The following is a 25768-nucleotide window of genomic DNA, read 5'->3' on the forward strand; positions in this document are numbered from 1 at the left end:
GGCAATGATAACAGCTTTCCTTGACTTCAAGACGACGTTTTATTAAATATGGCACTAAGTTGCGCAAGCAAAGCTGAATCATGTGAGGCTTGGAAATTGGGACAAAATAAAGAGAGTGTTTTCCAGCAACATCAGTTGCTGGGGCTCAAGCTCAGAGTTTCCTGCTTATTCAGTGTGCCTGAAACAGGAATATTCCATTGCAAGCATTGGCAGCCTATCAGTAACTCAGCATTCCCCAAAAGCCTTCTCGGATTGTATTGCAAACTTCAACTCTAAATTTTACGTGTCCTTTTCAGTACTACCATCTGAATTAGGAATCATGTGACTCAGCTGTTGAAAAGATCTCCTGTGTTTTGTTACAGATTGTTCTGGAAGAGGCTGGGAGGCCACTGCACATTAAAGAGATCAAGCAGAGGATACTGGACCGAGGACTGGTGCAGTCAAAGTAAGCTAGCATTCAGTATAAAGCCTTAACAGAGCAGACAAACCTGAACTGGGTGCAGTGGAATGCAGAGTGCTTGTTCAGAAGGCTGGTTGCTGGTTAGCCATCTCATTTCTTGTTGTTCCTGTGTGCACAAAAGAACATTTTTTTGGATTAATCCAATTTCCCCTTAATAGAATGGTAGAACTCTTCAGATAAGTTGTTCAATTAACATTATTGTCCTGCTTATTCCTCATAGACCTGCAGGTGCATTCACCACCTTGCAGACTAGAGGATCTAGAATCAGTTACAGCACAGAAGGAGTTCTTTTGAATCTGTGTCATCTTTTTATATGGCAGTCAGGTCAATCTCTTTTCTCTTTACCCTTACCTGAGTATCTCTATAGCCCTTCAAGGCAATTTCCTTTAAGTACCTGTCCAATTTTCTTTTGACATAATTGTTTGCCTCTGATTGCACCACCATCATGAGTCTCTAGATCATTGCCATTTGCTCCATAAATGGTTCTTCTCTCAATACTTGCTGCTTCTCTAGTGCAAACCCTAAAATCAATGTCCCTCGTTCCTCGTACGAACAGCTCGTGGGAACACAATTTCATTGTCTGTCTTAGCAGACACCCCTTCCTTTGCTCTAAGGGGGACAACCGTAGCTCCTTCAATCTGATCTTGCAGCAAAAATCTTTCATCTCTGGAACTTATAATAAATCTCCTGCATGCTCGGTGAGTTCACATCCTTCCTAAAGTGTGGTGACCAGACTGAGATATAGTTCTCTAACTTGGTTTAACCAGAACTTTTTGCAGGTAACTTTGTAGAACATAGAACATTACAGTGAAATACACGCCCTTCGGCCCTCAATGTTGCGCCGACCTGTGGAACCAATCTGAAGCCCGTTAACCAACACTATTCCACTCTTGTCCATATGCCTGTCCGATGACCATTTAAATGCCGTTAAAGTAGGTGAGTCCACTACTGTTGCAGGTAGTGCGTTCTGCCACCCTACTACTCTCTGAGCAAATAAACTACCTCTGACATTTGTCCTAGATCTATCACCCCTCAATTTAAAGTTATATCCCTTTGTGCTAGCCATCGCCATCCGAGGAAATAGGCTCTCACTGTCCAACCTATCTAACCCTTTGATTGATTATCTTGTATGTCTCAATTAAGTCACCTGTCAGCCTCCTCCTCTCTAACGAAAACAGCTTCAAATCCCTCAGCCTTTCCTCGTAAGACCTTCCCTCCATTCCAGGCAACATCCTAGTAAATCTCCTCTGAACCCTTTCCAAAGTCTCCACATCTTTCCTATAAAGCGGTGACCAGAACTCCACGCAGTACTCCAAATGTGGCTGCACCAGAATTTTGTACAGCTGCAGCATAATCTCATGGTTCCGAAACTCAATCCCTCTAGTAATAAAAGCTAACACACCATATGCCGCCTTAACAACCCTATCAACCTGGGTGGCAACTTTCAAGGATCTATGTACTTGGACACAGAGATCTCTCTGCTCATCTACATTACAAGAATCTTACCATTAGCCCAGTACTCTGAATTCCTGTTTTTTCCTTCCAAAAGTGAATCACCTCACACTTCTCTGCATTAAACTCCATTTGCCACCTCTTAGCCCAGCTCTGCAGCTTATCTCTGTCTCTCTGTAATCTACAACATCCTTCGTAACCATCCACACAACTCTATCAACCTTAGTATCATCTGCAAATTTACTAACCCATCCTTCGATGCCCTTATCCAGGTCATTTATAAAAATGGCAAACAGCAGTGGACCCAAAACGGATCCTTGTGGTACCCCATTAGTAACTGAACTCCAGGATGAATATTTCACATCAACCACCACCCTCTGTCTTCTTTCAGCTAGCCAATTTCTGATCCAAACAGCTAAATCACCCTTAATCCCATGCCTCCTTCTATTTTTTCTTAATTAAAAGTATATTATTTTTAAAAAGCCCCATGCCTCCATATATCGTGGGGAACTTTATCAGTCGCCTTACTGAAATCCATATACACCACATCAACAGCTTTACCCTCATCCACCTGTTTGGTCACCTCAAATAACTCAATAAGGTTTGTGAGGCATGACCTACCCTTCATAACCCTATCCCTAATCAACTTCTTTCTTTCTAGATGATTATGAATCCTATCTTTTACAACCCTTTCCAACACTTTATCCACAATCAAAGTAAGGCTTACTGGTCTATGATTACCAGGGTTGTTTCTACTCCCATTCTTGAACAAGGGAACAACATTTGCTATCCTCCAGTCTTCTGGCACTATTCCTGTAGACAGTGACGACCTAAAGATCAGAGCCAAAAGCTCAGCAATCTCCTTCCTGGCTTCCCAGAGAATCCTAGGATAAATTCCATCCAGGTGAAAGTGAGGACTGCAGATGCTGGAGATGAGTCGAGAGTGTGTTGCTGGAAAAGCCCAGCAGATCAGGCAGCATCCGAGGAGCAGGAGAATTGATGTTTCGGGCAAAAGCCCTTCATCAGTGCAGGGGATTTATCTATTTTCACAGTTTACAGAATTGCTAACACTTCCTCCCTCAATCCCATCGAGTCTAATAGCCTGTATCTCAGTATTCCCCTCAACCACATTGTCTTTTTCTAGAGTGAATTTATCTAGCATTTCCCCTATCTCCTCTGACTCCAAGCACAACTTCCCACTACTATGCTCGATTGGCCCTAATCTTATTCTAGTCATTCTTTTATTCCTAATATACCTATATAAAGCCTTAGGGTTTTCTTTGATAAGTTAATTTCCCAGTTTTTATATTCAGTGGTTCTGTTTCTGAAGTGCACATGCTTTCCTACCGACATTGTGAATATGCTTTGTTACTTTTAAAGCTCTATGCACATACAACCTCGGAGGTCTCTTTATCTGTGCACTCTTCTTAATGCTCTGTTATTTGGTCAAGTTGTCTAACTTATCCCTTCTGGCAAATCACATCACCTCACTGGTCAAAGCATAAAGCTCCACCCACCCTTCTGTAAGCCTATTGAGTCCTCTTCCAATTGATTTGTATCAACCTGTTACTGTGTATTTCAATGTCCGAGTCCTTTATGTTGAGAGGAGACAGTGGTGTAATGGTACCAATAACTGACATTTCTGCTCAGAGGCCCAGGCTAAAGTTGTGGGGACATGGCCTTGAATCCCTTCATGGCAGATGGTAATATGTGAATTCAATAAAATCTGGAATTAAAAGTTAGTCGAGGTGACTATTGTTTGTTGTCATTAAAATAATCTGGTTCATTAATGTCCTTTAGGGAAGGAAATCTGCAATCCATACCCATTCTGGACAACATGTGAATCCAGGCTCACAGCAATTGGTTTTTTGTCAAATGTTTTCTAAACTCACTGTTCTGTAGTTACTAGGTCTGTCCTCACATTCTTTCTTGAATTAAGAATATTACGTATGACATTCTCCAATTCTCTGGCACCTCCGCAGTATTACGGAAAGATTAGTTCTTTGAGGATGTGACGAGAAATGTTGATGAGGGTGGAGTGGTGGATGTGGTGTATATGGACTTCAGCAAGGCATTTGATAAGGTTCCCCATGGTAGGCCCATTCGCAAGGTCAGAAGGAATGGGATACAAGGAAATTTAGCTGTCTGGATAAAGAATTGGCTGGTTGACAGAAGACAGCAAGTGGTAGTGGAAGGAAAGTATTCTGCCTGGAAGTCAGTGGTGAGTGGTGTTCCACAGGGCTCTATTCTTGGGCCTGTACTCTTTGTAATTTTTATTAATGACTTAGATAAGGAGATTGAAGGATGGGTTAGCAAGTTTGCAAACGACACAAAGGTTGGAGGTGTCATTGACAGTATAGAGGGCTGTTGTAGGCTGCAGCATGACATTGACAGGATGCAGAGATGGGCTGAGAGGTGGCAGATGGAGTTCAACCTGGATAAATGCGAAGTGATGCATTTTGCAAGATCGAACTTGAAAGTTGAGTACAGGATTAAAGACAGGATTCTTGGCAGTGAGGAGGAACAGTGGGATCTTGGTGTGCAGGTACATAGATCCCTTAAAATGGCCACCCAAGTGGACAGGATTGTTAAGAAAGCATATGGTGTTTTGGCTTTCATTAACAGAGGGATTGAGTTTAAGAGCCGTGAGATCTTGTTGCAGCTCTATAAAACTTTGGTTAGACTGCACTTGGAATACTATGTCCAGTTCTGGTCGCCCTATTATAGGAAACATGTGGATGCTTTGGAGAGGGTTCAGAGGAGGTTTACCAGGATGCTGCCTGGAATGGAGGGCTTATCTTGCGAAGAGAGGTTGACTGAGCTCTGACTTTTTTCATTGGAAAAAAGAAGGAAGAGAGGGGATATAATTGAGGTGTACAAGATAATGAGAGGCATAGATAGAGTTGATAGCCAGAGACTATTTCCCAGGGCAGAAATTGTTAACACGAGGGGTCATAGTTTTAAGCTGTTTGGCGGAAAGTACAGAGGGGATGTCAGAGGCGGGTTCTTTACACAGAGAGTTGTGAGAGCATGGAATGCGTTGCCAGCAGCAGTTGTGGAAGCGAGGTCATTGGGGATAATTAAGAGACTGCTGGACATGCATATGGTCACAGAAATTTGCGGGTTCGTACATTAGGTTTTCCTTACATGAGGATCAATGGTCGGCACAACATCGTGGGCTGAAGGACCTGTTCTGTGCTGTACTGTTCTATATTCTATTGGATGATTATGCCCTTCCCTGGTCCCTTCTCCCATTTACTTTAGCAAATTGGGATCCAGACTATGCAATTTTGTTTTCTTTAAACAATGGCCAGTTTTTCTAGTGCCTCTTGCCTGTCAGTGTTCGGACTGCCCTTCAATTTTACCCATATTTTATCGGCATCCTATACTTTAGTAAAAGCCAACACAAAGTATTAAATATTGTGGCTTTGTCATATGCCTCTAATCATATATCATCCATATTTGTACCTAATAGATTCCCCTCCAACTCTTTCTTCCTTTTTTTTCAATTGCGTACGACTTAGAAGATCTATAGTTTCCCTTTTATGTTAATTAATATTCTATTGTTACATTCTTTCTCAAGCTTTATTTTCATTCAGTTCCCCCCTTAAACTATGATATATTTGACCTGATTCTGATTCTTACTTGAAGAATTCACTTGATGTGCACCAAACATCCTCTTCTCCTTGTTTCATCATAACCTCTTGTTATCATAGCTCCTTTGTCATCCATAAGTCCCTGGCTTTGGTTGCACTGCCTTTCACCCTTGTTAGGCTGTATCTAACCTGTACTCAAGTTGTCTGCTCCTTAAAGCTTGCTTCTTGATCCATTAAAGCTTTTCAAGTCAGTCTTTGGTTCTGTTTTCTCTGGGTTAGATCCTTCCCATCCTATTGAAATTAACTCTCATCCAATGTAAATATTTAACTTTAAATTATTTCTTGCACTTCAGCTTACTGATCTAAATGATCATCCTTACTGAATCCCTTCCCCTACAGACACTAGGTCCACCTCATTCCCCACCATCAAGTTGAGCAAAATCATTCTTTACAGTAGAACTGGAACATATTGTGCATGGAAAGTCTCACAAAACCATCTAATCAATTCCTACCGCCCTGAAACTTTACTGTATCACCATCACAATTGATATTTGGTAATAGGAGTCCCAGAGTTAGCCATACTACTTCAGCAGGGACTAATATGTTACTGGCAAATGGATAATGAACATTGCACAACATAGACGAATGTATGGGATAAGTGGGAATGGACCAAGAGGTAGGGCCTGTATGTGTACCTCCCATTATCAGTGCTTTTAACATTAAGACATTTATCCTATAGCATCACATTATACTCCAACCATAAGGATTTTATCCAGATGTCGCTCAGGGACCATGGATACAAACCCAACTCTAGTCTTGGACAGATCATCCAGGCTGGCATTTCTGTCTCCCGTACATGTTCAATGTTGTGCTGTTGCAGGTTCCATCCTTCAGATAAGACATTAAGCTGAGGCACCATCTGAGACAGTTGGTACCGTAGTTTCGTTTCAAAGAGCAGAGAATTTCTCCCTGTTGTCTTGTTCAGTATGAATCCATCAAGTAGTGTTACTAGAAAGTATTATAGGGTCATTATTTCTGTTTTTATGACATCCCAAGATCCAAATAGAACCAACCTGTACCAGTGTCAAGCTGCCATATATTGGTCACTAATGATCTTGCTCTTCTTCCTATAGCTCCAAATCTAGCTTGGAAGCAGTTCTGTATCGAGAGGTAAGTGTTCTTGCACGTGTGTGAGTTGTTACTCTGCTGTTCTCATTATTGTTACATCTGATGGTATGATCCACTTGCAACAACATGTAACGGTAAAGATATCAAATTTTCCTGAATAAATTAATTTTTAAAGTTTCAACATTATGGATTGAAGTATTCGAAGTTTGAATATTAGATCAGTATATAAATTTAAAATCTGTGTTTTTTGATTACCTTGTAAATATATTGCTATTTTATGTCCTCATTATGGTTCTTGGGGAGCAAGTTATGTAAGCTGTTGAGGGTCTTTTTGTGGCTGATAATGGAGTCTTCTTCCTTCTGCAGTACCAGAGTGACGTGGTTGGACTCAGGCAGTCTGCAGCTCACAGAACATAGGATATAGAACAGTACAGCGCAGTGCAGGCTCTTCGGTTGTCAATGTTGTGCTGACCTTTTATCCCATTCTCAGATCAAGCTAACTTACATATCCTTCATTTTACTATCATTCATGAGCCTATCTAAGAGTTATTAAATGTCCCTAATGTATCTGACCCTACTATCACGGCTGGCAGTGCATTCCACACCACCACCACTCTTTGTGTTAAGAACCTACCTCTGACATCTCCCCTAAACTTTCCTCCAATCACCTTAAAATTACGCCACCTCGTGATAGCAGTTGCCGCCCTGGGAAAACGTTTTTGGCTATCCATTCTTATCTATGCCTCTCATTACCTTGTATACCTCTATCAAGTTACCGCTTATCCTTCTTCACTCCAATGAGAAAAGCCCTAGCTCCCGCAACCTTTCTTCATAAGACATGCCCTCCAGTCCAGGCTCCTTTGCACCCTGTCTAAAGCTTCCACATCCTTCCTATAATGAGGCAACCAGAACTGAACACAATATTCCAAGTGTGGTCTAAGCAGGGCTTTATAGAGCTGCAGCATAACCTTGCAGCTCTTAAACTCAATTCTCCTGCTGATAAAAGCCAACACACCATACATCTTGTTAACAATCCTGTCAACTTGGGTGGCAACTTTGAGGGATCTATGGACATCCCTCTGTTCCTCACACTGCCAGGAATCCTATCTTTAACCCTGTATTTGCATTCAAATTTGACTTTCCAAATGAATCATTTCAAACTTTTCCAAGTTGAACTCCAACTGCCACTTCTCATCCCAGTTCTGCATCCTGGCAATGTCCTATTGCAACCTACAACAGCCTTCCACTCTATTCACAACTCAACCAAACTTCGTATCATCAGCAAACCCACCCTTCCACTTCATCATCCAAGTCATTTATGAAAATGACAAAAGCAGAGGTTCCAGAATAGATCCCTGCAGAACATCAATAGTCACTGACCTCCAGGCTGAATACTTTCCATCCACTACCATCCTCTGTCTTCTATGGGTTAGCTAATTCTGTATCCAGACAGCCAAATGCCCCTGTATTGTATGCCTCCTTACTTTCTGAATGAGCCTGCCTTGGGGAACCTTATCACACACCTTGCTAAAATCCATATACACCACATCCACTACTCTACCTTCATCAATGTGTTTTGTTACATCCTCAAAGAATTCAATAAAGGCTTGTGAGGCATGACCAGCTCATCACAAAGCCATCCTGACTATCTGTAATCAAGCTGTGCTTTTCCAAATAATCATAAATCCTGCCTCTCAGAATTCTTTTTCATAAATTCCCCACCACTGACCTAAGACTGACTAGTCTGTAATTCCCAGCATTATCCCTATTCTGTTTCTTGAACAAGGGAATAACATTTGCCACCCTCCAGTCATCTGGTGCTACTTCAGTGGACAGTGGGGACGCAAAGATCATTGTCAATGGTGCAGCAATCTCTTCCCTCGCTTGGGTACATCCTGTCTGGTCCAAGGGACTTATCTTTCCTCACCTTTTTCAAAACTTCCAGCACATCCCCCTCTTTAACATTAACTCGTTCGAACATCTCAGTTTGTTTCACGCTGTCCTCACAAACGACAAGGTCCCCCTCACTCGTGAATACTGAAGCAAAGTATTCATTAAGGATCTCCTGTATTACCTCCAAGTGCAGGTTCCCTCCACTATCCCTGATTGGCACTATCCTCACTCTGGCCACTCTCTTGTTCCTCACATAAGTGTAGAATGCCTTGGGGTTTTCCTTAATCCTACCTGCTAAGGTTTTTTCATGCCCCCTTCTAGCCCTCCTAAGTTCATTCTTCAGTTCCTTTCTGACTACCTTGTAACCCTCTAGAGCCCTGTCTGATCCTTGCCTCCTCGACCTTAAGTATGCGTCCTTCCTTTTTCCTCTTGACTAGATGTTCCACATCTCTTGTCATCCAAGGTTCCATCACCCTACCATTGCTTCCTTGCCTCAGTGGGACAAACCTATCCAGCACTCACAGCAAGTGCTCCCTAAACAGCCTCCACATTTCTGTTGTGCATTTCCCTAAGAATATCTGCTCTCAATTTATGCTCCACAGTTCCTGCCTAATAGCATTATAATTCCCCCTTCCCCAATTAAATACTTTCCTATGCTGTCTGCTCGTATCCTTCACCATGACCTTAATGAAGGTCAATGAGTTGTGATCACTATCACTGAAATGCTCTCCCACCAGGACAATTTTTTAGATTAGATTAGATTACATTACAGTGTGGAAACAGGCCCTTCGGCCCAACAAGTCCACATCGACCCCCTGAAGCGCAACCCACCCATGAAGGGCAAATCATGCTTGACTAATCTTCTGGAATTTCTTGAGGATGTAACTCTGAAGATGGATGAGGGAGATCCAGTAGATGTAGTGTACCTGGACTTAAAGAAAGCTTTTGATAAAGTCCCACATAGGAGGTTAGTGAGCAAAATTAGGGTGCATGGTATTGGGGGCGAAGTACTAACTTGGATTGAAAGTTGGTTGGCTGACAGGAAACAAAGAGTAGTGATAAACGGCTCCATTTCGGAATGGCAGGCAGTGACCAGTGGGGTACCGCAGGGATCAGTGCTGGGACCGCAGCTTTTTACAATATATATTAATGATATAGAAGATGGTATTAGTAATAACATTAGCAAATTTGCTGATGATACTAAGCTGGGGTGGCAGGGTGAAATGTGTGGAGGATATTAGGAGATTACAGGGTGACCTGGACAGGTTAGGTGAGTGGTCAGATGCATGGCAGATGCAGTTTAATGTGGATAAATGTATGGTTATCCACTTTGGTGGCAAGAACAGGAAGGCAGATTACTACCTAAATGGAATCAATTTAGGTAAAGGGGCAGTACAAAGAGATCTGGGTGTTCTTGTACACCAGTCGATGAAGGTAAGCATGCAGGTACAGCAGGTAGTGAAGAAGGCTAATAGCATGCTGGCCTTCATAATAAGGGATTGACTATAGAAGCAAAGAGGTTCTTCTGCAGCTGTACAGAGCCCTGGTGAGACCACACCTGGAGTATTGTGTACAGTTCTGGTCTCCAAACTTGAGGAAAGACATTCTGGCTATTGAGGGAGCGCAGCGTAGGTTCACGAGGTCAATTCCTGGAATGGCGGGACTACCTTACGCTGAAAGACTGGAGCAACTGGGCTTGTATACCCTTGAGTTTAGAAGACTGAGAGGGGATCTGATTGAGACATATAAGATTATGAAAGGATTGGACACTCTGGAGGCAGGAAACAAGTTTTGGCTGATGGGTGCGTGCCGAACCAGAGGACGCAGCTTAAAAATACGTGGTAGACCATTTAGGACAGAGATGAGGAGAAACGTCTTCACCCAGAGAGTGGTGGCTGTATGGAATGCTCTGCCCCAGAGGGCAGTGGAGGCCCAGTCTCTGGATTCATTTAAGAAAGAGTTGGATAGAGCTCTCAAAGATAGTGGAATCAAGGGTTATGGAGATAAGGCAGGAACAGGATACTGATTAAGGATGATCAGCCATGATCATATTGAATGGTGGTGCAGGCTCAAAGGGCAGAATGGCCTACTCCTGCACCTATTGTCTATTGTCACTGCTCCCTCACAACGCCAGGGACCCAGGTTTGATTCCCGCTCCAGGTGACTGTCTGTGTGGAGCTTGCACATTCTCCCCGTGTCTGTGTGGGTTTCCTCCGGATGCTCCGGTTTCCTGTGCAGGTCAGGTGAATTGGCCATACTAAATTGCCCATAGTGTTAGTGCATTAGTCAGTGGTAAATATAGGGTAGGGGAAGGGGCCTGGGCGAGTTACTCTTCGGAGGGTCGGTGTTGACTAGTTGGGCTGAAGGGCCTGTTTCCATACTGTAGGGAATCTCATTACAGAATACCCCAGATGTTGTATCACTGGTACACTGTACTTACTTATTCAATTCTTCTTGCAATAAACAATAGTATTGTATTAGCTTTTCTAATAGCTTGTTATATTTGTGTATTAATCTTTTGAAATAAAGCACAAGGGCATCTAGATCCCTCTGCTTCTCAGAGGTCTGCAATTTACCTCACCATTTAGAGAGGATGTTTTTATTCTGCCTGTTTCACATTTTCCCACATTGTACTTCTTTTGCCAGATCTTTGCCTGCATGCACAACCTAATTATATTCTTTTTGCAGCCTCATTATGTCCTCTTCTTGAGTTATGTTTTACCTGGCACCTAAAACTTCAGTCCTTAGATTCAAGTCGTTTAGATTACAGCAAGAAACAGACCTTTTGATCCAACTCCTCCATGCCGACCATATAGCCTAAATAAGTCTAGTCCCATTTACCACCATTTGGCCCACATCCCTTCCTATTCATATACCTGTCCAGATGCCTTTTGCATGTTGTAATTGTACCAGTTTCCACCACTTCCTTTACAGTTCATTCCATAGACGCATCACCTGTGCATGAAAAAGTTGCCCCTCAGGTCTGTTTTAAATTTTTCCCCTCTCACCTTAAACCTATGCCCTCTGGTTTTGGACTCCCTCACCCGAGGGAAATGAACTTGGCTATCCAAGTATCCATGTTCCTCATAATTTTATAAACCTCTGTAAGATTTATAAAACCTCAACCTCTGATGCTCCAGAGAAAACAGCTCAAGCCTATTCAGTCTCTCAAATCCTCCAAACTGGCAACATTCTTGTATATCTTTTCTGAACCCTTTCAAGTTTTACAACATCCTTCCTATTGGAGGTAGACCAGAATTGTACACAATATTCCAACAGTGGCCTAACCAATGTCCTTTACGACAGCAACATGACCTCTCAACTCCTATATTCAATGCACTGACCAATAAAGGAAAACATATCAAACACCTCCTTCACTATCCTATCTACCTGCAACTCCACTTTCAAGGAATAATGAACCTGCACTCCAAGGTCTCTTTGTTCAGCAACAATCCCCAGGACCTTACCATTAAGTGTATAAGTCTTGCCATGTTTTGCCTTTCCAAAATGCAGCACCTCACATTTATCTAAATTAAACTCCATCTGCCATTCCTCCTCCCACTGGGCCATCTGATCAAGATCCTGTTATCCTCTGAGGTAACCTTCTTTGCTGTCAACTACCCCTCCAATTTTGGTGTCATCTACAAACTTACTACTGTGCTCACATCCAAATCATTTATATAAAGAACAAAAAGCAGTGGACTCAGCACCAATCCTTGTGGCACACCACTGGTCACAGGTCTCAAGTCTGAAAAGCAACCGTCCACCACCACCCGCTGTCCACTACGTTCAAGCTAGTTCTCCCTGTATTCCATGTGATCTAACCTTACTAATCAATCTACCATGAGGAACCATATTGAATGCCTTACTGAATTCCATATTGATCATCCTCTGCCCTCATTGATCCTCTTCATTACTTTTAAAAAAAAACTAAATTGAGTTAGTGAGACATGATTTCCCAAATACAAAGCCGTGTTGACTATCCCGAATCAGTCCTTGCCTTACCAAATACATGTAAATCCTGCCCCTCAGGATTCCCTCCAACAACTTGCCCACCACTGATGTCAAGCTCATCCATCTATCGTTCCCTGGCTTTTCCTCGCCACCTTTCTTAAATAGTGGCACCACGTTAGCCAACTTCCAGTCTTCCGACACCTCACATGGGACTATCAATGATACAAATATCTCAGCAAGGGACCCACCAAACACTTCCCTAGCTTCAACGGTATACCTGATCAGGTCCTGGGGGTTTATCCACCTTTATGTGTTTTAAGACATCCAGCACCACCACTTCTATAATATGGACATTTTTGAAGATACCATCATCTATTTCCCACATTCTATATCTTCGATATCTTCCTCCACAGTAAACACTGATGCAAAATACTCATTTAGTATCTCCCCCATCTCCTGCAGCTCTCCTCGTGTGCTGCTTTACTGATCTTTGAGAGGTGCTATTCTCTCCACAGTTAACTTTTTGTGCTTAATGTATTTATAAAATCCCTTTGGATTTTCCTTAACCTTATTTGCCAAAGCTATCTCATGTCCCTTTTTTGCCTCCTCATTTCCCTCTTAAGTATACTCCTACTGCCTTTATACTCTTGTAAGGGTTCACTCCATCTCTGCTTCCTGTACCTGACATATGCTTCTTTCTTTTTCTTGACCAAAACCTGAATTTCACTAGTCATCCAGCACTCCCTACAGTGACCAGTCTTTCCTTTCACCCTAGGTAAAAACAAGGACTGCCGATGCTGGAAACCAGAGCCTAGATTAGAGTGGTGCTGGAAAAGCACAGCAGGTCAGGCATCATCCGACGAGCAGGAAGATCGATGTTTCGGGCAAAAGCCCTTCATCAAGAATAGAGGCAGGGTGCCTGCAGAGTGGAGAGATAAATGAGAAGGGGAGTGGGGGTGGGGAGAAAGTAGCATAGAGTATAATAGGTGAATGGGGGTGGAGATGGAGGTGATAGGTCAGAGAGGAGGGTGGGGGAAGGTAGCAAAGAGTACACTGGGTGAATGGTGGTGGGGACGAAGGTGATAGCCCAGAGAGGAAGGTGGAGTGTTTAGGTGGAAAGGAAGATAGGCAGGCAGGACAGGTCAGGAAGGCAGTGCTGAGCTGGAAGGTTGGAACTGAGGTAAGGTGGGGGGAGGGAAATGAGGAAACTGTTGAAATCCACATTGGTGCCATGGGGTTGAAGTGTTCCGAGGCGAAAGATGAGGAGTTTTTCCTCCAGGTGTCGGGTGGTGAGGGAGCGGCGGTGGAGGAGGCCCAGGACCTTCATGTCCTTGGCAGAGTGGGAGGGGGAGTTGAAATGTTGGGCCACAGGGCGGTGTGGTTGATTGGCGCAGGTGTCCTGGAGATATTCCCTATAGGGCTCTGCTAGGAGGCGTCCAGTCTCCCCAATGTAGAGGAGACTGCATCGGGTGCAACAGATACAATAAATGATATTGGTGGATGTGCAGGTGAAACTTTGATGGATGTGGAAGGCTCCTTTGGGGCCTTGGATGGAGGTGAGAGAGGAGGTGTGGGCACAGGTTTTTCAATTCCTGCGGTTGCCAGGAAGGGAGGGTGGGTTGTTGGGTGACGTGGACCTGACCAGATAGTCACTGAGGGAACAGTCTCAGTGGAAATTTGAAATGGGTGGGGAGGGAAATATATCACTGGTAGTGGGGTCCGTTTGGAGGTGGTGGAAATGTCGTTGGATGATGTGGTTGACGTGAAGGCGGTAGGGTGAAAGGTGAGCGCTGGCGGTGGGGGGCGGGGTGGGGGTGGGGGTTCTGTCCTTGTTTCACCCAACAGGAACATTCTGTTGTCTGCATACTTCCAACTCAGAGTTTTGATATATGTTTAAAATTTTAAATAAATAAATAAAAAACTTTTAGCTTTACTTTTTATATAAATAAAACAAAGAACTGCATGTGCTGGAGATCTGAAACAATTTGAGTCCAGGTTCTGATGAAGAGTTACTCAAAATGGTAACTCTGTTTTCTTCCCACAGATGCTGTCAGATCTGCTGAGTTTCACCAGCAATTTCTGCCTTTGTTTCTTTACTTATCTGTTATATTCCTGTAGAAATAAATCCCAGTGTTTGGTGTGATTTCTTTATAACCTTGTTAATCTGTGTTGTTATTTTTACTGACTTTTGTATTTAAACTCCCAGAATCCTGTGTATCCACTTGCTCATTGTATACCAGCTAAATTCACACAAACCAGTCCCATAGGCAAGCAGTTTTTAAATGTGAGATGGTTATTTTTGAAACCTTAACTCTTGCAGCACAGGTGAAACAAGTCTTGTTGTGTTAATATCATTAATGGCTTTTGCGAATATTGAGTTTTCTGAATTAGAGAAAACAACTTGAGCTTAATTCACAGCACCAGATGTCAGATTGGATAATATTTCTTCAAGTGTTATGTGATTAGATTTGTCTCAGTAATCTGATGACATTTTTTGATGCTTGTTAATTTACAGCAGGTCTAAATGTAATATTTTTCATGTGAAGTATTGATCTGTTTGGGTCAATGGGTTAAATGTGATGTAGCTTAGTGTCATTATAATATGTATTGCAGACTCAAAAAGGAAGCAGGCGTTTCAAGAGACTTGAGAACAGGAATGGGGTCTTTGGTTTGTTGGTAAGTCTGAACCTGGGTTGTTTAATTGTTATGATTTGTTTTTGCTTTTTTTTTTCCTTTTTTCCCTTCCTCTCCGAGAACTCAGTTAATTTTTTGTGATTTGTTTTTACAAAGTTAAAGCAAAACAGAAACTGCAGATGCGTGAACATTTAGCAGATTAGTCAATGAGTGGGAAACTGAGTTATCCTCAGAGTCAAAAGGATTCAAGTCCCCCTTGAGAGTCTGAGCACAAAGGCTATGGCTTACATTCCCCTGCAGTGCTGATGAAGTGCAGTACTGTTTAAGGTTCTGTTTTCGGATGAAGCATTAAACTAAGGCCAATTTTTCTGGTTGGCTGGATGTAAAGGAACCCATTACACTATTTCAAAGAAGAGAAAATTGCTGATCCCTGATATCCTAGCCAATATTTATTTCTTAATCAACATCACAAAAATAAAACAAATCTAGTCATTATCTGCTATTGCTGTTTTTGGCATTTTGACTCTGTGCAGTTTGACTGTCCATTACAGCAGTGATGACACATCAAAACATGTAATTTGCTTTAAGGCACTTTGTGTAGTTGGGTAGTTGTGAAAAGCACGATATAAATGCAGATAGTTTTTAATTCACATTGACCCCTGTTTGCCATAGTTTTGCACAATCATTTAATTTGGCTTTCTAACTTGCTCCTTTGATCTGCAGGACTTAACTGTGCCTCCTAATTTAAGGTTTCCTGCAAAACATAGTGATAAGCTGAACAGATGGTACAGATCCCTGTGGAAAGCCATGAGATCCTACCAATCAAAACCCATTTACAATTTAATTTTTGCTCCTAACCTCTGATTTGAAATATTATCAAATACCACCCTTCTGGAAGTCTGTATAGTTTACATCTACACACTCCCATACTATCATGTCCATGGCATCCTCAAAAGATTAAATTAAGTTGGTAAGCTATATTTTCCCCATTACAACTCTACATGATTGTGATCAGCGCCTGTTCTGTCATTCTGACCTTAATAGATATATAACTTCCACTTAACTGATATTAGACTGAGAAAAAGGTCCACAGTTATGTGGTTTCACTTTGCTGATAGAGTTAAAGAATGATATGGCACAAAAGAGCGTGTTTTGCCCGTGGTGACTGTGTTGATCCCTTGTAGAGTTAATCACTGAATTCTACTCCCTGCTGTGTTGCCCTTAAATTGTTTTTATACCTTCAAGTATTTATCCTGTTCTGCCCTGAATATTGCTATTGTGTCTACTTCCACCATCTATTGTGTATTGCTGAGGCCCTGACTGGGATATTTAATACTTCTCTAGATGCAGGTGAAGTGCTAGATAACTGGAGGGTAGCTGGTGTGGTTCCTTTTTTGAAGAAGGACAGTAAGGACAGGTCAGCTAATTATGGAACCAGTTAGTCTGATGGGTCGGTGGTGGAAAAATTATTGGAAAAAATTCTGAGGGGCATGGTTAATTAATACTTGGAAAGGCAGGGATTGATTATGGATAGTCAGCACGATCCTGTCTGACAAAATTGAGATTTTTCAAAAGGTGACTAAATATATTGATGTTGATAATGCAGTGGATTTAGTTTTCTAAGGCCTTTGACAAGGTCCATATAGAAGGTTGGTTCAAAACATAAGAGTCCATGCAATCCAAGACGTTGGCAAACTGGATTCGAAATTGGCTGATAAACAGGAGGCAAAGGGATGTACTTGTGATTGGAAGCCTATGGCCAGCAGTGTACCACAGGGATTGGTGCTGGTTTTGCCATTTGTTATGTACATTAACAACTCAGATGTGAATGTAGAAGGTGTAATTAATAAGTTTCCAGATGACATGAAAATTGGTGGTGTTGATCGTGTGGAAGATTGTCTCGGGTACAGTCTGATGTTGATCAGCTAGGAAATTGGGCAGAACAATGGCGGATGGAATTTAATCCTGATAAGTACGTGCTGATGCATTTTGAGAGTTCTAATAAGGGAAACTTATGAATAATGAATGGTAGGTTCCCGTGGAGTACTGAGGAACAAAGGGACCTTGGTGGAAATGTCCTTGGACAACACAGCATAGCACAGGTAGTCTTGGTGGTGAAGAAGGCATATGGGTTGCTTGCCTCCATTCGCATTGATGTAGAATATAAGAGGAAGGAAGTCTTGTTACAACTTTATAAAACATTGGTGAGGCCACAGATGGAATACAGTGTGCAGTTCTGGTCTCCACACTATCAGAAAGACATCATGCATTGGAGAGGGTATAGAGACAATTCACCAGGATGTTTACTGAGATGAAAAGTCTCAGTTATGAGGAGAGACTACATAGGGTGGGTTTGGTTTCCTTGGAGCAGAAGAGGCTGAGGGGAAATCTGATTAAGTGTTACAAAATTATGAGAAGCATAGACAGATCATGAAATGTTTTCCCCCCGTTTCTAAGACCACAGGATATATGTTTAACGTGAGGAGTTTTGAGGACATCTGACAAATGCTTTTTTTTCTCAGAGGATGATAGAGATATGGAACATACTGCCTGAAAAGGTGATGGAGGCAGGCACCGTCGCAACATTTAAGAAGCATCTAGATGAGCACTTAAAATGCCAGGGCAGAGTAGGCTGTGAGGTAAATGGGATTAGTGTACTGTGAATGTTTGTTGGTTGGCTAGGCATTATGAATCGAAGGGACATGCTGTATGACTCTGAAGTTGTTGTTCTTTATGCAACTCAACACAGTTCACTACTCGTGTTTTCCTCAGAATATCTTGCTTACCTATTTGCTTTGTGCTTATTTTGCTCATGATATTCTTGACCAACTCTTTCTTAGTGCTTCCAAGTCAGACGAGAGACACAAGACAAGATCAAGACAGGAATTGAGGCACTTGAAAAATATTGCAATTTGAAGAACTTGTGCAAAGGAAAGGAAACAGGAGAAAATTAGAATAGATCGAGGGGGGCAAGAGAGTCCTTAAAAAAAGTTAAAGATTTGTGATTAGTGTTTCCAAAATGTCCTCCCACTGGCCATGATCCATGTACTGGTCCTTCCTTAACTGGACTATTCACATACTATTTCAAGAAACCCTCTTGGATGCACTTCACAAATTCTGCATGTTTAAGCTTTTGCTCTCAGGGAGTCCATTATTGAGGAAGTTAAAGTCACTGACTATGACAACTCTGTTTTTATTGCATCGTTCCATAATCTGCCTCCATTTTTGTTCCTCAATGTCTTGGTGGCTTTTGGGGAGCTAAGGTGATTGGAGTGATTGCACTTACTTTATTTTTGAGCTCTCCCCATATTGCCTCTGTGGATGAGCCATCCAGTGTGTCCTTTCTGAGCGCAGATATGACATTCTCTCCAATTAGTAATGCAACTCCTTCAACTCTTTTACCTTCCTCTCTATCTTGTCTAAAACACCAAACCCTAGATCATTGAGCAGCCAGTCCTCTCCCTGCTAGAAAAACTTGGGTTGTTATCTTTGGAGCAGTGGAGGCTGAGGGGAGACTTGATAGAAATCCATAAAATTCTAAGATTCATAAATGGGGTTGATGGTCAGAATCTTTTTCCCAGAGTTGAAATATCTAAAACTAGGGGCCATGGATTTAAAGTTAGAGGAGGAATGTTTAAAGGAGATGTAAGGGGCAAGGTTTTTACACAGTGAGTGGTAGGAGTCTGGAATGTGCTGCCAGAGGTGGTGGTAGATGTTGATAAAATAGGGGTGTTTAAGAGACTTTTACATAAGCACATGAAAATTCAAGGAATGGAGGAATATGGACAAATTAGTTTAATTTAAAGTCAAGTTTGGCATAACATAATGAGCCGAAGGGCCTATTCCTGTGCTGTACTGTTCTGTGTTCGGGAATGAATGAGGGATGATGGTGAATCAGGATGCGTCAGCTCCGACTCACTCTTGCCTGTTACTCAGAAAGTTGTGGATTCAGGTTCCATGCCAGAGTCTTTAGAATAAAATCCAGGCTGACACACTGTACAGTATTGAGGGAAGGTTGTAGAGCTGCACTATCTTTTGGATGAGTGACTAAATTCAGCACCCATCTCGCAGACACAAAAGATCCTATAGCAATTTTTCTTAAAAGGTTGCAGGCGTTCTCAAAAGTTCTGTAAGGTATTTATCACTCAATTTATATCAGCGGAACAGATTATCTGGACAATTGCTGGTGCTCTTTGCCATTTATGGGAAAGACTGCATTTCTTACATTATGGCAGTGAGTACACTTCAGAAGTATTTTGTTCCTGTAAAACATCTTGTGATGTCCTGAGACCACAAAAGATTCTGCTTAAAGACGTGTTTTATTTTAGGAAGTAAGTGAGGATCTGTAGACATGAAACAGGAACAAGAGAGATTATTTTAGAGACAAGAAGTATGTAAGCGGATGAGAGTTTCTCCTGGCATTGTGTTTTAAAAAAAAAGAGAAGTGCCGAATCAATTAATTTTCATCAATATTTATTGTCAAGGATGGCCATAAATCAGTGCAAGCAGGCTCGTATTACGAATACAGAGTATTGCATTCCATGTTCCAGCAGAATTAAAAGTGCCTGCCGATGAGGACAAGACCCCATTAACTCTTCAGGAGTCTTGTCTAACCAGTGTCGCTGGTGTTAAATTTCTAGTACCTCCAAAGTTTAGTCCATTTTGTTTCTGCCATATCCAAGTTTATTGAATCTTCCAGGATCTCTCCAGATTTTCCATATCCCTACCCTCCTAAGTTTTACTAGTTTCCTTCTTGGCTGTTGTTGGCATCCCCCAGCATCATCCTGCAGCATCCAACAATATTCCCAGACTACTTGTGTCACCCATAAATTCCTCTATGTCTTGGCCACTCCAGGATCGATTATAACCTAAACTGCCTGTCCCCCAAAATAAATTGGTCCACACACAGAGGAATTCCATCAAGTTCTCTGAAATCCTGGCAGTTCTATATCACACTCCTTCCATTACCTTGCTCTTGTTTCCTCTCAGCCATTACCCCATTACCTTCCTGAAAAGACTAAGAATGTTTCAGAATAATGTGATACACCAGGTGATTTGAATGAGTGGGACACAAAAAAATGAGATTGGGAAAGAAGCAGAGAGAGAATTGCTGGAATAAATTGCTTTGTGTGTGGGGGGCCAGTGCCACTAGTGATGAATTGAGTTCTGTATGGTGTATGAAGTTGTAATATGAGTAAACTGTGGATGCCTCTGCACATTGTCAGTAATGGTTTAAATAACTCAGCAAACCTCATCAGGTTTCTAGATATAGACCTGGTCAGTGTCTAGTGCTGGGTTAGTTCTTGGCTGTAGAAATTGTGGCTACAGGTGTTCTACCTGAGGAGAAAGTATTAACCATGACCCCCTCCCTTGAACGGTAATCATCTGGACACCTACATCGGCAATAGATGATGTTTTCGACTCGTGTGTACTGCGTGTAGTATCTACAATGTGCACTGGAGAAATTCCCCAAAGATCTTCAGTCAGCATGTTCTAAACCCACGACCACTTCCATCTAGAAGGACAATGGCGGCAGGTACATGGGAACTTGACCACCTGCAAGTTGACCCAAAACCACTCATCATCCTAACTTGGAAATACATCGCTGTTCCTTCAGTGTCACTGGGTCAAAATCCTGGAATTCTCTTTCTAAAGGCATTTTGGGACAATCCACAGCATGTTATCTGGAGCGATTCAAGAAGACTGCTCACCACCACCTTTTTAAGGGCAAGTAGGGACAGGCAATAAATGCTGGTCAGCCAACGATGCCCACATTCCACTAATGAATTTAAAAAACCACGAGTGAACTTAAAAACAAGATGGGGGCAACAAACCATTGTTAAATATTCAACTAAGAAACATGCAATACGTACTTGGTTTTGATACCAGTGGGGTGGTGTCTGTGTGATTTTTAGTCACTGATTTTGAAAAGGGGGCGAAAAACTGGTCAGATGCAACTTTTGAGGATAGTTTCTTTTAGCCCTGTCAAAATTTTGACCCGATAATCAGTAGACCTTTACAACAACAATTTGTGTTTATGTGGCATCTTTAATGTAATAAAGCATTTTAAGATACTTCAGAGGAGCACAATCAGAGGGGGCATGTCTTCACACTGTGCCAGAGAAGGGGCACTGAGGGGACAGGAAAGCCTATTTCTTCTGAAATGGTCCATTTGTTTGCTTTCCAGACGGAGAAAGAACGACAGCAGCTACTCCAGACGTACCCTGCACAGCCTTTTCTTGTACCAGTGACTCATCCGCCTGAGTATCCTAACCCTCAGTTAATGGACCATCTCTCCAACTTCCCCTCCCCCTCCATCTTCCAGGAATCAAAACCCAAATTGAAAAAGGTTTTGAAGAAGACTCTGAATGAGAAGTATAGAATTAAGTACCTTCGACTGCGGAAGACTGTAAAGACTCTGATCTTTGTGAGTATTGACTTTAATTTGAGTAGCGTTCTTGTACTGCTGTCTGTTGGCAACAGGAATATGCAGTTCTTATTCATACTTATTATTTCATGTAACATAGAAACTAGGGGCTTGAATAGGCCATTCGACCCTTCAAGCCTACACTACTGTTGAGCATGAGGTTGGCTGATGCTGTATCGCAATGCTATTTTCCTGCTTTCTCCCCATGTCCTATGATGCCTTTAACATCCAAAAGAGTATCTCTTTCTTGTATGTATTCAGTTATTTGGCTTCCACAGCCTTTTGTGGAAGAGAATTCCACAGATACACTACCCTTTGAGTGAAGTAATTTTACCTCATCTTAGTCCTAAATGGCCATCCTCAGTGCCTGAGACTTATCTCCTGGTTCCATACTCCCCAGCCTGGTTCCGTCCTCCCTGCATCTAATCTGTCCAATCCTGTTAGAATTTTATACATTTCAATTACATCCTCTCTCTTCCTTCTAAACTCCAGTAATTATAATGTGTTTTATTGTGTTGTACCTACTCACTCGTCATTCCTGAGCTAATTAATAAATTGAATCTGGCTTTGAGTTCTGGACTGGTAACTACATGTATCAAGTGCATTGTGGAAAGAAGATTTGTTTAAATGTTAGTGACCTTTCAGAAACTACATTTCTTGTACTGTACCTTCAGCATGGCACGGTGGCTCAGGGGTTAGCACTCTGCCTCACAGCGTGAGGGACCTGGGTTCGATTCCAGCCTCGGGCGGCTGTCTGTGTGGAGTTCATGCTTTCTCCCCGTGTCTGTGTGGGTTTCCTCCTGGTGCTGCAGTTTCCTCCGAGTGCTTCAGTTTCCTCCCACAATACAAAGATGTGCAGGTTAGGTGAATTGACCATGCTAAATTGCCCATAATGTTAGTTGCACTAGAGTCACAAAGATGTATAGCATGGAAACAGACCCTTTGGTCCAACTCATCCGTGCCGACCAGGTATCCCAACCCAATCTAGTCCCACCTGCCAGCACATAGCCCATATCTCTCCAAACCCTTCCTATTCATATACCCATCCAGATCCCTCTGAGTGAAAAAGTTGCCTCTTGGGTCTCTTTTATATCTTTCCCCTCTTACCCTAAACCTCTAGTTCTGTACTCCCTCACCCCAGGACAAAGACTTTGTCTATTTATCCTATCCATGCCCATCATGATTTTATAAACCTCTATAAGGTCACCCCTCAACCTCTGTCGCTCCAGGGAAAACAGGCCTAGCCCATTCAATCTCTCCCTATAGCTCAAATCCTCCAACCCTGGCAAAATCCTTGTAAATCTTTTCTGAACCCTTTCAAGTTTCACAACATCTTTCCGATAGGAAGGAGACCAGAATTGCACACAATATTCCAACAGTGGCCTAACCAATGTCCTGTAAAGCTGCAACATGACCTCCCAACTCCTGTACTCAGTACCCTGACCAATGAAGGAAAGCATACCAAACGCCTTTTTCACTATCCTATCTACCTTCAAGGAGCTATGAACCTGCAATCCAAGGTTTCTTTGTTCAGCAACACTCCCTAGGACCTTACCATTAAGTGCATAAGTCCTGCTAAGATTTGCTTTCCCAAAATGCAGCACCTCACATTGATTTGAATTAAACTCCATCTGCCACTTCTCAGCCCATTGGCCCATCTGATCAAGATCCCGATGTAATCTGAGGTAACCCTCTTCGCTGACCACTACACCTCTAATTTTGGTGTCATCTGCAAACTTATTAACTATATCTCTTATGTTCCCATTCAAATCATTTATATAAATGATAAAAAGTGGTGGACCTAGTACCGATCCTTGTGGCACTCCACTGGTCACAGGCCTCCAATCTGAAAAACAACCCTCCACCACCACACTCTGACTTCTACCTTTGAGCCAGTTCTGTATCCAAATGGCGAGTTCTCCTGGTATTCCATGACATCTAACCTTGCTAGAACCCCCATGGGGATCCTTGTCAAATGTTTACTGAAGTCCATATAGATCACATCTACTGCTCTGCCCTCATCAATCCTCTTGTTATTTTTTTCAAAAAACTCAATCATATTTGTGAGACATGATTTCCCATGCATAAAGCCATGTTGACTATCCCATATCAGTCCATGCCTTTCTAAATACATGTGCATCCTGTCCCTCAGGATTCCCTCCAACAACTTGCCCACCACTGAGGTCAGGCTCACTGGTCTATAGTTCCCTGGCTTGTTCTTACCACCTTTCTTAAACAGTGGCACCACGTTTACCAACCTCCAGTCTTCCGGCACCTCACCTGTGACTATTGATGATACAAATATCTCAGTAAGAGGCCCCGCAATCACTTCTCTAGCTTCCCACAGAGTTCTAGGGTACACCTGATCAGGTCCTGGGGATTTATCCACCTTTATGCATTTCAAAGACATCCAACACTTCCTCCTCTGTAATATGGAAATTTTGCAAGGTGTCTCCGTCTATTTCCCTACATTCTATATTTTCCATATCCTTTTCCACAGTAAATACTGATGCAAAATACTCGTTTAGTATCTGCTCCATTTTCTGTGGCTCCACACAAAGGCCGCCTTGCTGATCTTTGAGGGGCCCTATTCTCTCCCTAGTTACCCTTTTGTCCTTAATGTATTTATGAAAACCCTTTGGATTCTCCTTAACTCTATTTGCCAAAGTTATCTCATGTCCCTTTTTCCCCCTCTTGATTTCTCTCTTAAGTATACTCCACTGCCTTTATACTCTTCTCAGGATTCACTTGATCTATCCTGTCTCTACCTTACATATGCTTCCTTCGTTTTCTTAACAAACCCTCAATTTTATCCAGCATTCCCTATACCTACCAGCCTTTCCTTTCACCCTGACAGGAATATACTTTCCCTGGACTTTCGTTACTTCATATCTGAAGGCTTCTCATTTTCCAGCTGTTCCTTTACCTGCGAACATCTGCACCCAGTCAGCTTTTGAAAGTTCTTGCCTAATATTGTCAAAATTGGCCTTCCTCCAATTTAGAACTTCAACTTTTAGATCTGGTCTATCCTTTTCCATCACTCTTTTAAAACTAAATGAATTATGGTTACTGGCCCCAAAGTGCTCCCCCACTGACACCACAGTCACCTGCCCTGCCTTATTTCCCAAGAGTAGGTCAAGTTTTGCACCTTCTCAAGTAGGTACATCCACATACTGAATCAGAACATTTTCTTGTACACTGAACAAATTCCTCTCCAATGGCAGTCCCAGTCTTTGTTTGGAAAGCTAAATTCCTCATATTATTATTCTTACAGATAACTGAGATCTTCTTACAAATTTGTTTCTCAATTTCCCTCTGACTATTAGGGGGTCTATAATACAATCCCAATAAGGTGATCATCCCTTTCTTATTTCTCAGTTCCACCGAAATAGCTCCCCTGGGTGTATTTCCGGGAATATCCTCCCTCAGTACAGCTGTAATGAGTCAGGGGTAAATATGGGGAATGGGTCTGGGTGGGTTACGCTTTGGAGGGTTGGTGTGGACTTGTTGGGTCGAAGGGCCTGTTTGCATACTGTAGGGAATCTAAGCGAAATATTATTTACCAAGACATTGGACAGAAGTGATGCAGTTTGACTCAGACTATCATGGCTTCTTTCGGGATGGGCAAGAAATGCTGAACCTGAGAAATAATGAACTGTAAAAATGACAAAAAATGTGACAGTTATTGAAGTTCTATCAAGCATTTTAGCTGCTGAGGTGTTGTAAACTGTATTGCTGAACATAGTAAGCATTCTGTGAGGGGATACAGCACAAAGTATGGAATGAACCTTTTTGAGTTAAGTAAGCAACAAGATAACCTTTCTTTTTGAGCTTATTTATGGGTATAATTAATCTATATTACAGGAGAATGCAGCTCTCTGCGATGAAATTGCTTATGTAGAGCAGAAATTCATCCGGACTAAGGAAGAACGACGGTAAGGAACACTTCTAACTGTTGTTGCTTATAGAATCATGGAGTCCTACAGCATGGAGACAAGCCCTTTGGCCCAAACTGGTCCACGCTAACTCCAATTCCCTGCACTTGGCCATATCCTTCTAATCCTTTCCTATCCATGCATTTATCCAAATGCCTTTTAAATGTTGTTAATAAACCCAGCTCAACAACTTCGGCTGGCAGCTTATTCCGTATGCGTACCACTCTCTGATTAAAAACATTGCCCCTTGGGTTCCTTTGTGTTCTTTCTCCTGTAACTATAAACTGAT

At 42.2% G+C, this 25768-nt stretch overlaps 1 protein-coding gene across 4 annotated transcripts in view; it reads left to right on the plus strand.

The window, feature by feature from the left end:
* Positions 1-25768, plus strand: part of LOC140484560 (uncharacterized) — a 59346-nt gene that overhangs the window by 21141 nt on the left and 12437 nt on the right. For all 4 annotated transcript variants that reach the window (XM_072582935.1, XM_072582938.1, XM_072582936.1 and 1 more), the window contains 5 exons: positions 363-445; positions 6642-6678; positions 15097-15159; positions 21305-21544; positions 25409-25479. In XM_072582935.1, the coding sequence (XP_072439036.1) occupies positions 363-445; positions 6642-6678; positions 15097-15159; positions 21305-21544; positions 25409-25479 (494 nt within the window). The remainder of the gene's footprint in view (positions 1-362; positions 446-6641; positions 6679-15096; positions 15160-21304; positions 21545-25408; positions 25480-25768) is intronic.

This window comes from Chiloscyllium punctatum, chromosome 13 (assembly GCF_047496795.1).
Source record: "Chiloscyllium punctatum isolate Juve2018m chromosome 13, sChiPun1.3, whole genome shotgun sequence".
NCBI lineage: Eukaryota > Metazoa > Chordata > Chondrichthyes > Orectolobiformes > Hemiscylliidae > Chiloscyllium > Chiloscyllium punctatum.